General features: G+C 30.3%; 1 protein-coding gene across 3 annotated transcripts in view; it reads left to right on the forward strand.

Annotated features, from left to right (window-relative positions):
- The window catches only part of LOC107457015 (C2 domain-containing protein aex-1), a 59678-nt gene that overhangs the window by 23752 nt on the left and 18470 nt on the right, over positions 1-17456 (forward strand). The window contains exons 1-6 of one of the 3 annotated variants that reach the window (XM_071180112.1): positions 254-272; positions 6640-6750; positions 6833-6927; positions 9461-9632; positions 13040-13161; positions 13268-13358. In XM_071180112.1, the coding sequence (XP_071036213.1) occupies positions 6676-6750; positions 6833-6927; positions 9461-9632; positions 13040-13161; positions 13268-13358 (555 nt within the window). In that variant the 5' untranslated portion in view covers positions 254-272; positions 6640-6675. Of the gene's footprint in view, positions 1-253; positions 273-6639; positions 6751-6832; positions 6928-9460; positions 9633-10537; positions 10677-13039; positions 13162-13267; positions 13359-17456 lie in introns of those variants that run through there. The other 2 variants (XM_016075040.3, XM_016075044.3) reach the window with 2 other exon arrangements.

Consider the following 17456-nt stretch of genomic DNA (forward strand, 5'->3'; position numbering starts at 1 on the left):
TGTATAATTTATTTACTCAATTGATCGTTACCATAGAAACAACAGTCAGTGTTGTAGTTGGAAAANTCTAAGTTGTGTTTGTTAAAGACCATATAAACGTTTTACGTGGGATACTATGACAACAACATTGACGGACGAGATCTATTTTATAACAGATTGCACACCTGCAAATACAATGAAATGCAGCTGTTTTCACGTTGGAATTAAAACTGGAATGTAAGATATTCTTGTTTCTAAAAAAGAGTCGTATACCAGTTTGAACTAAGCAATAGGTATGAAAACATAGTTTCCTCTTTCAAGAAATATTTATACCTTACTAATTATTTAACTTAGTAGTTAGTTTTTTTAAAAATTAATTTTATCACGTTTTTATTAACTCGCTTCTTTAAGTATGGAATTTTGCGACTGAAATTTCGACCATTTCTTGTCTAGCTAGAGGGCTCAAATATCTACTAGAGCTCCTTGTCTGATAACTATACAAGTTTTAAGCGTTTCTGGAACTCTATATGTCGTATTTATTTTATTTTAAACCGACCGTTAAGCAGCTGACCTAATTCTGAGTTTACGACTATCAGTGTTCAACTCCGTAGCCTTGTAAATTTGAACCCAACCCTGATGACAAGAGAACACCTTGATCAAGCTAAACTAACCTCCATAAAGGACTTTTTTGATAAACCTAACCTGCATTATTGCTTTACATGGAGAGGAAAATCACGATAGCATCCCCCGGCTAGCCCGACGGCAAGTAGATTCTAACCCATGATCCGTCAACAGTCAAGGATATTTTACGTCAACACTGTGGTTGGTGTCCACCAACCACAGTGTCACACTTATCCTATAGGATCACCTCATTGGGAGGAGAACACTTATCCCTTAGGCCACAACAGCTAAAGGAGAATTTTAATCTCACATAATAATTTATCGCCGATGAAGGTTTGACCATTTTCCAACTAGCTAGAAGACTCAAATTTTAACCGGAGCTCCTAGCTTCAGAGTTTCAACCGTAACTTAATTGCTACAAGTAAAATTTGTAGCTATATTATGGTCTGTAAGAGTTTATTATTAACTTTTTTTTCCCATTTTCCAACTAGATACAAATGCTCAAATTTCAACCTAAACTGTGAGCCTGATGTTGTAATTAAGAAATATATTGCAGCTGGAGCTAATTTATGTAGTTTCCTTCCCTCAAATATTTTGTCCCATTTTTAACTTCATTTCATTCTTTTTCTATTTAAGTTGTGTGTGAATAAATAAATAAAAGGTCTTTTTAAATTAAAGATAGCATATTAAATAATAATAATGTCTTAATTAAAGTTTTTAAGTCCAATTTTGATTGTGTAAGATTGAAGTAAAGAAAAAAACTGCTGTCGGAATCGGATTGTTAAATATACATTTCATCTATCCCAGTGGTTTCCAACTGGCAGCCCGGGGGCCGCATCCGGCGCGCTAAGTCTCTTTTTGCACCCGCGAACTAAAATATATTAGTTGTCATTTTTTTGCGGACAATTTTCGTAAAAAATCTAGATGGGTTTAAAATACTTTTCTCGTAAATAAAAACCTAATTTCTCCGTTTCTGTGAAATTTAACATACCAACGGTACAAAAAAATTTATTTCTCAGGTTTTGCATCCAAGAAAATATTTATTCAAAGCAAAAATAATCGTGTATGTTACTCTTTTTTACTTCATTCATAGCATGTGTGTATCAGAAATTTTCTCGAAGAAATTCTCCGATTTAACTTTTTGAAACCGCTCATTTCGAACGAAAATATTTACATCCGTAAATTTTAAATTTAAAATGTAAATATCTATTCTCTGTTGGTTGCAGCAGACGAACCTCAATTTTCTCATTGAACATTTTGGGGTCCTACTATGTAAGTTTTAATACCAACCTTTTTAAAGTTTTATATCTTAAAAATTTGATATCTGCTGCACATTAATTGTTCAATACATAGGTGCACATTAAAGTTATTGTATCCCGAATTGTTTACTATGCAATTAAATAATTTTAAAAATCTGCTTCTTATTTTAATTTGTAATTTAATACTTTTGTTTTGTACAACTTTGTACAAATCTGACAGTAATATTTCATGCTCCTTCAAACATAAAAGAGTCCTACATAAAATTTTGATGAAGTTGCGGCCCGCCATTTGATTTGTGTTTTTAATTGTGGCCCCCGGCCTCATGTAAGTTGGAAACCCCTCATCTATCCCATACGTTCCCAACGTAATTGCTAACGTTCCCCAGTGGGCAGATTTCTAGGGGGCGGTCGCAAGACTATAGGTATTTGAGGGATGTTAGGAATATCTCGCGAGAAATAAACAAACTAAATATACAACCATAATTTAGATGATATTAAAATTTATATGTTTATTAAATGATATTAAAATTTATATTAAATGTTCTGGTTTGATTTCTAATAATTACTTACATTTCTATCTCAGCATATAATATTTGTTACAAAAGCAGTCATTTTATTAAAATTTTCTTTGAATAATTTTTACAATATAAACACTTTTTACAATAACAAGTTAATGCTGAAATAGCCACTCTACGTTTTCAATGCTAAACGGTGTCGTGATCTTCGCCAAAATTTAAAACTTTTGTGCCCGTGCGTTAAATTAATATTTAAAAATTTCAGAGTATTCACATTTTTGCTTGCTTTTATCTTCTTTTCTACACATTTTCTTAAGAAGTTTTGAAAATGTTTTTAAGTTAAATTATTTGTTTTATCCTCTGTTTAGAAGGATATTTATTTTATAACCGTCGTTGAACAGCCTACTTAATTTCGAGTTTACGACTACCAATGTTCAACTCCGTAGCCTTGTAATTTTGAACCCAATCCAGAAGACAATGGAACACCTGGATCAAGTATTGGGAGAAATTTGCCTTCGTGGAGAACTTTTTGATAGAACTAACCAGCATTTGCGTTACATGCAGGGGAATAAACCTTCCACGGTCAGCCTGACGGCAAAGCTTTTCTAACCCATGATCAGTCTACCACTGAGGACCATGTCATCACTGTGGTTGGTGTGAGCCATCAATTCCTATCTATCAGTCACCACTGGGATTCGAACCCGGGTCACCTCTTTGGGAGGCGAGCGCTATTTCCCCTGAGCCACCATGACTCATTCAGAAGGATATTATTGAAATACAAATTTCATGCAATACGATTATTTTATTTAATAAGTAAATTTGTATAATTAACTTCGGATGTCCTATTATTAATTAATGACTCTCTAGTTGAATCTAAAAGACATTTCACTCAGCTTCGGCTGCTGGTTACATTCATTAACTATATCCCTTATTTCTCATTTTCTGTAATTTAAAAGAAAAATTAGATTTAATTATTTAATTTAAACTGCAAAGTGTTATTTTAAATGTATTTTTATGAACATACGTTAAAAAAATTTCATTAAAATTAATAAAAAAAATTTTTTTTAATAGAAATGCGCAGATATATTTTCAATAATTTAAAGGCATTTTTTTATAGATGTGAATAATAACAAAAATTTTAAAAGAATTAAAATGGGTAAAATTTTTTTATTTATTATTATTTTATTTTATTTATTTAGTTAATATTATTATTTTTATTTCGCGAAGAGGTGTTGAAAATTTTCGTATTCGCAAAGTGCTATCGAATTTCTAAAGATAGACTGGGCGTCTAACTTAATCCTATTGTATGCTATAAAATTTTCAAGGCTGCTTAAAGTCGGTTAATCGTGAAAGCAATTAAATACTTTTTATATCTTTCCTATGTGGGTTTTGAAACAATAGACCGGAAATATTGTTTAATCGTCTCTTTATTTATGAGTATGCTATTAATAATTAAAACGATCATTAAATCAGATGTTTCTTCATGTTTGATATATTCAATAGACATTAACTTGTATTAAATCCCATTCTTGATCAAAAGCCATTCTCTATATGCTTATTTTTTAACAATGTTGCAAATAAGTTTTCAAAGTAATGAAATGAAGTAAAATTTTTTGAAAACCGTGTTTTTCAAGTTGATTTATAGAGAAAATTTATTCCATATATTTTGGACTGAAAACAAAAGACAGTGCGCAAAAAAAAATAAAAAAAACTGACTACTTTGAGTAATTTTTGATCTAATGATCGGATTTTCACCTTCTAGAACTGAGATATCAAACTTTAAGCATCTGACGTTTTTGAAAATCAAATTTCGCAGGAACTATTCGACCCATTTTTCTCAAATTTTGTATTTTGCTATAAAAAATTATATTCTTTAAAATGGTGCAAAAAATGGTATACCTTACAGTTCAAAAAATTTTCTACCATTTTAAAATAAAATAATAAATAATTACTAAAAGTTGTTTTTTGCATGAAGTTATCTTTAGATAAACGAATATTATAATTGCGTGTAAAAATTTTTCAAATCGCGTAAAAAGTTCTCGAGATATAGCAAATGAAATTTTGTATTTTGCTATCAAAAATTACATTCTTTAAAATGGTGCAAAAAATGTTATACCTTACAGTTCAAAAAATTTTCTACCATTTTAAAATAAAATAATAAAAAAAATAAATAATTACTAAAAGTTATTTTTTGCATGGAGTTATGTTTGGATAAACTAGTTTTATAATTGCGTGTAAAAATACTTCAAATCGCGTAAAAAGTTCTCGAGATATAGCAAAATACGCAAAAAGTGAAATCTACATTAAAGGATCCAAACTTTCAAAGGCTCTCCTGATCAAACTATTGGGACCATATTTCCCAGATTGAGGCTAGCCCCTATATTTTTGAGGTCATTAATCTGAATGTGTTGAAAAAAGGTATGTTTATTCAGAGAAAGTACGTTTTTGTGTCTGGTTTTGTAACTTAAAATATCGTCTACAATTGTTAATATATTTGAGGTCACTCTCTCGAATCGCTAAGATTGAGCCCTAGAACGTGAAAATCTGAACATTAGATCAAAAGTTATTCAGGGTGGTCCCTTTTTTTTCCGCACTGTACATGCGTTCCGTTTAAGTCAGCCATTTCGGTTTCAGCCTGACAAAAACAGAACTATTTTTTGCTCTTTAATGTACTATAAAAAATAAATTTTTTTTTTACTTATCTGTCTGTCAGTTTGCTTTTGGAAACTCGCGAAAATTGTGATTGGCAATAAAATTGCTAATCATTTTGTTATCATCCTTTAGGGAAAAGAATGCAATTAACATCCAGCACACAGAGTTTCAGTTGTAATTCAAGCTAACTAGCTAGACGAAAGGAGGTTAAAATTTGTATTAATGATGAATTCTGCTTTCATGTCAAAAAGGCGAAAATTTTACTTACTGTGTTTAAGATAATGTTTTCAACTTAGTTTGTCATCAGCACAAAGTTCCATTTTGGTGATAATATAGTGATAGATTGTGTCTGTGGTGGTTAAGTAACTATTGAAACTTCATCAGGCACAAAGTTACAGTTAAAATTTGAGTTGGACGATATTTTTATTGATGATAAATTCTATGTAGTATTACAATAAATTATGTTTGCAGCGAACAACTAAATCTTGCATGGTAGTGTGGTGTAATTGGAATTTGAACCCTTAAATTAATAGAATACATTCAGTTTGACGATAATATGGGGATGATTTTTTTTCTTTTGTAGCTATCATGAAAACATTGAAACTTATATTGTGTTAAAACATAAAAATTCAGGTGAAACTTGATCAATTAAAATAGTCGTGTTGTTGTTGTTGACGTATGCCTGTTCAGACAGAGGGGGGGTGCGATTGTTCTTGATTTCCAGTGGCGCCATCTATGGCCAAGAATTCGACTTCTGCCACACCATACGTCGCACCCGTTTATAGGGCAGTCCCATTCATTCCTCCACAGATCCTAATTTTGACCTGAATCAGAGAACGATCGATCTCCAATCCAGTACCCCCAGAGGTACTGATTTGTTATGGGAACATGGAGGACTTTTGCGACTCGACAGATTTAACGTGCATCAGTCACTTTATTACACGGGGAGTGTTTGGCCGGAAGGGTTCGAACCCACTAACTCTCGGACATGGGTCCAGCGCCCTACCGACCAGGCTATCCCGGCCTAAACTAGTCGTAAATTGCTTGAAAAAATGTTTTTGATTATAATTTCGATTCGGCTATAATATGAAATGATGGAAATTTGTTTTTCCACGCAGCAAGTATAGGGGTACACTTGTAATTTGAGCATTTTGTTTGACGATAAATTTTGTTTTTAGTAACCATAAAGAGATTGGAACTTGTGATGCCATACAGCACAGAGCTTCACGTAAAATTTGAGTGCTACAGCCATTTGTAAAATAGGCAGAGTTTTGATGGACAATAAATTATCTTTGGTGATAACATCACGATATATTGTGCTTGCATTAGCTAGAAAACGATTATAACTTGCGGTGTTATCGGGCGTGGAGCTATAGTTGAGATTTTAGCATCTAGCTAGTCGGAAAGTGCTCGATATTTATTTTGCAAAATTCACAGCCATGATAAATAAAAACGAAGTCTTATTCAATAGATTATTTAATAAATATATTTATTCAATAAGTAATTAAGTAGTATGATAAAATGAAAAACTAATTTAAAATTGCTCAATTCTTCCAATAAAGAAATTTGTCAATATTTAACTGCAACTTTAACTATTTTGTCTCAATTTCCAGAACTCAGAAGAATATGACAGTATTCAGCTTTGTAGCATGAGCGAACTGTTGGAGATATATTATCAAATGCTGAAATCAGAAATGAGTGTTATTGTGAAAGACATAAAATTAGTAAGTATTTATTGTATATTTTCGATTTATCTTGAATGCTGTAAACTCAATTATAATTCATACGTTTTTGTTTCCATAAAAGAATAGTTTCGATGGAAAATTACAAGATAAGTACTCATCATTATTGGTAGATTTTTCAAAGAAGCATGAAATAACGCCATTTTCTCAATCCCTTGCGTAAGTATCAATTTAAATTCTTACTCTAGAAACTAGATTATTATCATCTTATAAAGTATACATAAAAAAAAAATAATTTTGTAATCTAATAATTTTTAGGATGTCCTAAAAACTTCACTTTCAATACTATAATTTATGTAACTGTGCTGACTGATGCATGTTGAATCTGTTGAGTCGCAAAGTCCTCCATGTTTCCATACCAAATCAATACCTCAGGGGGTACTGGATTGGAGACCGATCGTTATCTGATTCAGGTCAAAATTACGATCTGTGGATGAATGAATGGATGTATGAATAGTCCGCCCTATAAACGGGTGCGACGTATGGCGTGGCAGAAGTCGAATTCCTGGCCATAGATGGCGCCACTGAAGAACAAGAAACGCACACTGTGCCTTAAATTTGCTCGGTTTCACCAAGCAGGCTTGCCTGTGTGGCAAGTCGCATTAGAGGCAACGACAACAATGTAACTGTTCATTGAAAATTGCACATAATTTCTTCAAATTGGATATGGCATAAAAATATTTAATGGCAAAATACATCCAAAATTAAATGTTAAGGATTCGAATTTCGGTCATTTAATTAGCCTTGAAATATTTACTCTCTGAACTTAAACATATTATGTTTGAACTTAAATATATGAACATTAAATATGTTTTCTTCTTCAAAGTCACTAATCGCTAAGCCTTTTTTTATTGTATCTGTAACAGAGTCTAATGAGGCTAACTATCTTGCCATTTCGCTCGAAAAATGAAGTAGCTCAGAGGACTTTATTATCACTGTTAAATTGAAAAGATGTCAAGTTTAATATTCAAAGCATGCAACTTTCTGACGTCATGGATGATGTTACGGTCGGCTGCAAGTGTAGAGTTAGATTGTCTGTAAAATAAAAAGCTAATACAAAAATAAATTAGGTGACATATTTTAGCTTTAGCATGAGGAATTTTTTTTCCCCATTTTCAAATCACCTGATGTACGAACTTCTCGAGATAAATTAGTGTTCTGTATTTACAAGTAACCACAACGTGTTCTTAAGGCTGTTTTTCTACGGCTGCGTCGTTTTTTTTTCTGTGTGCAAATAATATGCTATTTTTATAACTGCTGCGAGTTTGCAACTGTTACCCATGACTGCTAGGTATAACATAGAAGTTTAGTATAACTCAGAATTTTTTTAAAAAAAACACCGTGCTAATTAATACACCCCCTTATTAGAGATAAAATTAGATAGAAATCTGAAATCTATTAGCATATTAAGAGATATTTTAAAAACGCACTGTACGAAAATGTATACTCAAATTTTACGAAACCGTTTAACAAGAAAACATTTCGCAAAATTGGAAAACATGCTAAGTTCCATTATTTAAGGATACGAATTTCGTCAATAGCATTAGGCTTAACGAAACATGTCGGGTAACACAAATGATTATGAAAAACAACTTTAAATACAAAGAGTATGAGTGTGCCATCGCCAGTATCTCAACCTGGGACTTTTTTTTAACCAGAGAGCGCATAAAGGCACATATATTCTATCCCGTTACAAAACTACAAATGCAGGTAAAATAAATTTCTTGAAAATAGGCTGCCATATCATAGTGGATAAAAGAAAGCTACAACGTCTTCTAATTGACATTAATCTAGGCTACATTTCCTGTATAATTTATTTACTCAATTGATCGTTACCATAGAAACAACAGTCAGTGTTGTAGTTGGAAAAAAAATTGGAGGAGCTCACCTTTTTACAGGATAAATGTGTCAGAGTGTTGCCATGTCATTATTATTGGTCAAAAAAGCGACCTGTTTAAATTACTTGATCAGCTTTAATACTTAAAAGACTTTCATTTTTTTTTTTAAAAAAAAGGCATTTGCTGCTAATAAGCATTATTTTTATCTTTGATGCATTCAACAAAAATGCTATTGATAAAATAATTATATTGAATAAGTGAGTGCACAATTCTACATTAGCATTTTAAAAGTACTATGACTATTTATTTGTTAAACACACTGCTTTGATAGCAAGAAGGTAAAAAATGTATAGATTCATGTACGCAAAAAATCATACAGATTTGTTTTGTTAGAGTTAACAATAAGAAAAGTTCACATTTGTAATAGCTTATGTTACTCATTTTTTAGTGTCTTTATTCGAATATTAAGTAAGTTAACTCTATGAGCATCTCCTTTTTATTACTCGAACATAATTATCTGCTCTTAAACTAGTTCCTTTGCTTACCAGATTATAAACTATGTAAGACAGAGTTATAAAGAAATATAATTTCATTTAATATTCATAAATTTACAAACCAGGTGAAATTAATTAAAAGTAACTTTATGTAAGGATTTTGTTTTCATTAAATACTGGTGAATCCAATTTCAATATTTACTTTAATTACTTAGCTTTTCTTCGAAATTTTTTAAGCACTCTATACATTTCTGAAATTACATTCTTTTACAGGATTATTCTCATTGCTTGTGATTACAAATGAATCTGAAAATTACACTAATCAGATTTAAAAGTTCACTTGCTTTTGTTATTTTGCAGAGAGCTATTAACTCTTCTCGAGTGGAAAAACGAGAGAAACAACCCACAAGTTGAGGATTCTGCTGTTTATAATTCATTGTTGCAATTGGAAAGAGTTGCAAAGTATACTTCATCCTGGGAATTGTTTGAGAAAGAATGCACGGGTCCTTTAATAGATATTTCGACATTCGAGGTACATTTCTTATTTTAACTTTTTAACATGACAACTTATAAACTTATTGTGTACCGTTACTGTAAATAATCCGTATGTTTAGAGGTGCATATCCCCTCTCAACGCTGACAGAAACAACCCCTACCCCCAATGATGCCTTTTTATTAGGTCTTTTCTCTACCTTGAGATATTTTAACTTTGGAAGTACGACATCCATGGTGATATTACTTTCCAATTCTATGTTAACTTGTCTAACGAAATGTAATTATTTCCACGGAGTTTAACCAATACCTCCCAGGAAAGAGAAAGCCTCAGCACGAGTTACCATGAACAAGAAATTTGATCCTTTAGTAGTCCAAACGTAGAGACATTTTTCTTATTTTTTTTTATCCACTACGCAGTTTAAGTTCGTTTCGTCAGACTACTAAATTCAGCCGTGCTGAGGCCTTCTTTCTTCTAGGAGGTGTGGGTTTAACTCGTAATAAACGCGAAAGTAATAAATTTCGTTTTCCTTGAAAAGAGACATGATTCGTTTTCTCAAATTTAAATAGTTTTTTTTTTCTTTTTAAATTTTGAATTGAAATTTTTTTCCGAGACTTGAACTTAATAAATTCTAAAGAGTTTGCTATTTAATATGACCAAAAATATTTGTAAATAAAGTTAAATTAATAAAAAAAATTATTAAAGCGTAAAAGCTAATGTGAAATAAGCGTGAGAAACGATCCAGATTGCGAATAACTGTTATGGGGTTTGGTAAGCAATAGGGAGGTGGGGGATCTCTTATTGTACTAAATTAAAAGTAGTAGGCGTTGAATGTGGTTTATAGAATATGAAACGGACATTCCTCGGGTACTTAAGGAATACATCTTAAACGCTGATGAACGTCATAAAAAGTAATAAAAACGAGTTTTATGTTTGACATGAGACATTTTTGAGATAGCATAATCTTACAAGAGACGCTGTTTTAATCCCTTTCAAAGCATTTCTTTCTTTTAAGTTGATACCTTTGTCTGTAATTCACTGTGATTCATTTTATGTTACAAAATATGATTGGAAACTAAAACAGTAAGTGTGAAATTTTCAATATGATGGCTGAAAATTAACTTTTAACTTAAAAATATGTAACTTTTATAGGAAGGTAAACTCGTGTTATAAAATATAAATTTTTTAAGACATTTACAGTTAATTGATATTTTGTACATAGATTATATTTTTTACATAATTTTTGATAATGATTGATATAAGATAATTGATATAATTTTGATAATAATTGTTATTTTTTGCATGATTTTTTGCATTACATTAATTTTTACATAAATAATAATTTAGCATTTTTTATCATTTTTACATATTGTAAGATAATTTTATAGTGTATTTCTTGACCGTTTTTGTCACGACAAAAAATCCGCTAAACTCAAATAATAGGATATTTATTTGCGATAAATCTGTTTAAAGACTTAAATGAATTGATTTTTTACTTTTTTTATAATTTTTCATTGTAATAAAAACTCTGAGAGAATAGAATAAATCCAATTATATTTTAGACAATAGCTTTGTAATTAGTCCTTTAAGTCAACGATTCCCAATTTTTTTCGGCTATGGAACCCAAAATGATCGATCTTCTTTTTTGGCGGAATCTCGAAACTTGATGAATAAATGTCATTGATAATTATGAACAGATTAATCAAAGAAGGACTAATAATTATTTCGGGAATATTTAATGAATGTATGAAGTATGAAATTTTTTTATCATACAGTTTTATCAATACTAGTTTTAAAATAGAGTTTCATGTCAGTTTAATTTTCAGATATGGAGCGGCATCTAATCTCTAAATACAATCTCTATCATAATTATCATAATTATCTCTATCTAAATACAATCTATATCTCAAATTCAATCTAATCTCTAGTTCATAATTTGATTTTAGTGTACGATATGGCGAAAATAAATAAATGGTGAAAATAAATACTGAGAATGGTTATCAGAGAAACATTTCTTAACGTTATCACAAACGTTTATATTCCTTATTATTTTTATTTAATGCGAAATACTGATGCAATTTTTCATAAAAGCAAATCCTTTTCAGTATATTGTTATTAGAAAATAAATTCTTTAATTTTAATTTTCTTTCTTCACAAGGATTTTAATTAAATAATTTCATAAAAATAACAGAAATGTTGAATAAATAACTGATAGTAATTTAAATATAAATTTAATGACAGGATTTGAAAATTGCAGCTAATTAAAAATTCTCAGAACCCTTGTGACCCTTTCACGGAAACTTAGGGTTCCTAGAAATAAAATTTGCAAACGGCTGCTCTAAATCATACAAGTAGAAACAAAATCTTAAAATATTATTTTTTTAAGTAATAAAATTGAATGAAATATTGTCCGATATATTGATCTCAGGAGATTAAATACAATTATATAGCATGTAAAATACCAAAATATCTTTATTTTTCATGAGCGTATTAAAATAATAAATGCATTTTTATTAATATTCTTTCTAATGGGTAGTTTTCCTTATGTATGGTGTAATATAAAAATCTGCACTACTTTTTACCTTTTCTGTTTTGAAAGCATTTACAAGTATGGTTAAAAAACCATGAATACAAAAGTATACGATTTTTTAAAACTATTTACAACTATCATGGTTTCAAAACCGCGAAAGAAATTTTACCGGGCACAGGAGTTACGCTTTTCGTGAGGTAATCGGGATTGGAGTTAAGTTGTGGTTGAGCTGTGTGTTATAATCAAATTAACCATGGAATGTGGTTTAATTAGTTTATCTAGTTGTTTCACTTATCGTAAGAGACGGGGAATTGATACCAGTCTTCTCTTTTTGGGTTAAGCAGATTTATGGTGCTGACATCTATGCTTGTCATCTATAGTCTTCTAATAGTCCTGGGTCACAAATTAGGGAGCGCAGGACAGTCGAAGGGAATTGAAAAAATAGTGTGGTGTCAAAGCTGGGACTCGAACCCCTGTTCTGTTGGTCATGAGATTAAGAGATAAGCCCTCTGAGCTATAATATGTACCCAGATACGAGGAACTAAATTGCTTTCTTAAGTAGGCCTTGTTAGTGTGTTAAGTAGGCCTTGTTAGTGTGTAATTCTGGTTGTTTAACCGTATTAGCTAAACGCAGTTAATAAACTATTTTCTCACAGTCAACAGTTTTAATACCATTTTATTTATGGTTATTTGACTGTTTTGTTTGAATATGGTAAAATAACAGTTAAATAAGTTGTCATTTAACCATTTATTCCGAGAAATTTTTGACATAGTATTTCCTTGCTGGTATTGTAGTATTTCATTTAGATTTTAAGAATGTGATGCTTCATTTTGGATTTATATATTTACAGATTAAAATGACATGCGCGTACCATCGAAAATTTTCAAATCCTCATATTTTTTTCTATCCTTTCAGATGAACATGCTTGAGCAAAATCTATCTATGTATTTAATAGACTTACTGCGAGGAAATCCTACTCAACCGCTATTTTTTCCATTAAAAGATTTTCAAAAGTCAGAAGTTATCATTAAATGGAGGTATCAGTTCGACTTTCTCATAATTTTGTTTATTTAAAAGAAATTGCAAATTTTTGACACTTTCTTCGTCATTTATTCTTAAAATTATTTTTATCTTATTTTGCAGAATTTTAGAGAAGATCGCAACCATTAACATTACTCCCCGTAAAACAATCTACAAGCAAAAACTAACAGACGAATTAACTAAAAGGATACAGGTAATCAAGTTTTGATAAAATTTCATGCTCTTAATTTAAAGCAGAAACAAGCGAATAATGTTTAAGAGCGATGTTGTGGTTTATTTTGTAAAAAAAAAAGAAATTTATTGATTGGTAATATTTGTAACTTTTTAAACTTATAAATGTTAATAGAACCTAAAATAATAGAAAGTAAACATAAATTTTCCTTAAATTGTATACTACGTATTGCTTCACTGAACTGTTATTGTGGAGAACTGGGGTTCGACCCCCAGTGGTGACTTGAGTTAATGGAAACTAAAATAATAGAAAGTAAACATAAATTTTCGTAAACTTGTATACTACTCATTGCTTCACTGAACTGTCATTGTGGAGAACTGGGGTTCGATCCCCAGTGGTGACTTGAAGTCCACCCAGCTTCAGATCGATGAGTAACAGATTATCTGGGAAGTAAAAGAGGCCTGTGCAACAATGACCTCATTGTCACAATCATGCCTTTGGTCACGAAAATGTGAAGCCTTAACCTCCATGACCGAACCATGAGCCTGAGTGGGCCAGGCGTTAACCCTGGCCCATTCAGACTGTTGCGGGAATAATTTTCCTTTTTTAAGTATTGCTTAATGAAGAGTTTATAAAAGTGTTACATTAAGTAAACTTTTTTTCCTTTAGCAGTCTTGTGGAATAAAATTATATCCTCTAAAAGAAGTTAAAAAAAAAACATACTGAAACTGTTTAAAACCCCGGCTTACATATCTTCGATTTATGTAATTTAAAGTCAAGCAAAATTCAGTCTGGTTTTGGCTAAAACGGATGTTATTTAAACAGTTTTAATTATACTTTTCATATATTAAGGTGGATTATAGATTACATTTAAAATATCAAGAAACATATAAAGATTATTTAAGTAAAAGGACTCTCTACAATCGCTTCAAAAAATTAAACTTTAGTAAAATAAATTAATTTTTTAATCAACCTCTCATCTCGCTTAACTGTAAAATATACTACAAAAACTACTATGTTGCCTACTGTTGGCAATCGAAAGGTTTTCGTACATTTCGTTTCCGGATATACTGTTATATGGGTTTTCGGGGTATTTATTTACTGACGGTCTTTATATACAGCGCAACTTCGAATCAAAAGAAAGAAGAATTCTGAGTTTTCTATTCTTATAAAAATAAATACAAGTATTAGTTTGTTATCTCGGAAATTATCATATGGGATATATGCTTCTCATAGTTTAGATAGACGCGTTTTCCTATTAAGACCTGCTTAGCAGCTTATAATAGGGAAGCGCTTCTAGCCGCATACGACGACATTTCTTGGCATGATGATTATGTGTCCAACTCCCTTAGGAAGTTTCACGCAACTTTTATGCGATTTCCTGTTTATAAAATTTTTAAACTTGTTCATTCTGACATGAACAGTGAATTTATGCAAAAGTATTTGCATAAATGCAGAAAAAAAGAAAAAACAATTGTTTCACAATATTGCCAAAATCTACAATTTTCTCTGGTTCTCATTAATTACTTTTGTTGAGCCGTAAGAATTCTATTTCCCCAGTGCATCAGTGCTCATCTTTGTACCAGTATCAACATATTTTATACACATTAAAAGTCCTAAAGTGATGTAATAAAAGTAGTTCATATTAACAACATTAATATTTTTATAATTAATATTTTTGAAACGCTTTTTTTGGCAAACTTTTTTTTAAAATTCTTTAAACGCCGTAAAAATCACCAACTATTATTAACGCCATTGACGCTTAGCTAACTGTGGTATTAAATACTACTGTTATTGCTTATATAGGTGCAGTGGTAATAAGAAACTATCATACTAATAATGATGCCTATTATAAGTACCGTGGTAATAGGTTTTTAACAACCTCCGAAAAGGAAACTTATCCAAATATTAGTATACAATACAACGTTTATTTTATTCATTTATATTTTTTTGTTTGTTATTTGTTGTTAAGTTCGTTGCGGCTTCATATTAATAAATTACCGTAATATCAGTTAGAAATTCTATTCACCAAAAGGAAGAATAACTTCACATATAAACATTTAAACTGTGATATTCAGAATTTACCACAGTTTTCCAATGACTTCAATTTTATTTCATTAATTCTTGTTGTGTTTCTATTATTTAAGTTTATAGTTCAATTTCAAGTTCATAAACAACTGAAAAATTACTTCACATTAGGTGCAAAATAACTGTGTTTTTACAGTTAAGATTGCACTGCAGAAAATCTGCAGTTTACTCTAGAATAACTTCAGAACAATTTCAATTCTGTAGAAAAACTGCAGTTTATTCCTGTCTGGGAGAGACACGTGCTTTAAAAGAGTAAATATCAATATAAGAAACAAGCGGTTTCATATACCCAGTGATGGGCATCATTCACGAAAATTTTATTCATGACTAAATTTATTCAGAATAAATTTATTCTGAATGATTATTCATATGAAAATTGAGTCATTATTCATCATTCATTATGCAAATGTATAAAAATTTTTGAATAATGATTGATGAATAATCTCATTAGTCATGACTAATTTTTCTGAATAAAATTTTGAATAACCAGCGAAAAATGCAATCGATATGTCCTTGTCTATAACGAGATGCAAAACATCGTTTGTTCTTAAACGTCTTATTTTAGGAATTTAACTATAAAACTAAGACAAGTGTGAATATTTATTTTAATGTTACTTTAACTTATTCCAGCGTAACATACTTAGTTGTGCTAAAAAGTAGGTTTATAACAGTTTAGTTACTTAAGTTCATTTTAAAATTTTGTTCTAAAATCTATAAAACACAATTTCTTATAGATTTTGAAAGCAAATAATAATCTTATTTTAAATTTTTTTAAAAAAGTTTAACTTAAGAAATTAAACGCTTTTTTGCCATGTAACCATTTTTCAAAAGTATGCATTATGTTAGACAAAAGTAAATTTCCTCAAACATTATATAATATACTTGAAAAGGATTAATGTTTAATTTGAAGTTGTCCTAATCGTTGTCAATTAGAGTATTCCGTGCCCGTTTTTGTTAACCAGTGAAATTATTCAGTTATTCTTGACTAATGAATAAAGGATACTGAATAAAGAATAGTGAATGATTTATTCTTTATTCAAAATATTTCTGACTAATGAATAAATCTTTATTCATTATTCATTATTCAGATTTTGAATAATTATTCATCATTCTTTATTCATTATTCTGAATGACGAATGCCCATCTCTGCATATACCTTTTTAAAATACGAAGTGACGTCATTACCATACTTTGCGAAATTGTTAAGGTTGATTTTGCTTGTGATAAACTGTCGTCATTACCTTCTTTGCGAAATTGTTAAGGTTGATTTTGCTTGTGATAAACTGACGTCATTACCTTACCATCTTTGCGAAATTATTCAGGTTGATTTTGCTTGTGATAAATTGACGTCATTACCACACTTTTCGAAATTATTAAGGTTGATTTTGCTTGTGATGAACTGACGTCATTACCTTCTTTGCGAAATTATTAAGGATGATTTTGCTTGTGATAAACTGACGTCGTTACCTTCTTTGCGAAATTGCTAAGGTAGATTGTGTTTGCGATAAACTGACGCCATTACCTTCTTTGCGAAATTGTTAAGGTTGATTTTGCTTGTGATAAACTGACGTCATTACCTTCTTTGCGAAATTAAGGTTGATTTTGCTTGTGATAAACTGACGTCATTACCTTCTTTGCGAAATTATTAAGGTTGATTTTGCTTGTGATAAACTGACGTCATTACCTTCTTTGCGAAATTATTGAGGTTGATTTTGCTTCTGATAAACTAACACAGAATACCAAAGATAAATAACTCTTAAAAACATGTGATAAAACTAATGTTCGATTGAATGTTTGATCAGAAGGGAAGTCGAATTTTATAAAAGTCAGATATTTAAAATTCGATATCTTTAGAGACCACTCGATTGATTTTTTTTTCAACCAATTAAAATTATGTCAAAATTGTTTTATCATTTTTAAATAAAAAAATATTAAATAATTATTAAAAGTTATTTTTTGCATGTAATTATTTTTGTATAAACTAATTTTATAATTGCATGCAGAAATTTTCTACCCCGCTTAAAAATTTCT

This window comes from Parasteatoda tepidariorum, chromosome 4 (assembly GCF_043381705.1).
Source record: "Parasteatoda tepidariorum isolate YZ-2023 chromosome 4, CAS_Ptep_4.0, whole genome shotgun sequence".
Lineage (NCBI taxonomy): Eukaryota > Metazoa > Arthropoda > Arachnida > Araneae > Theridiidae > Parasteatoda > Parasteatoda tepidariorum.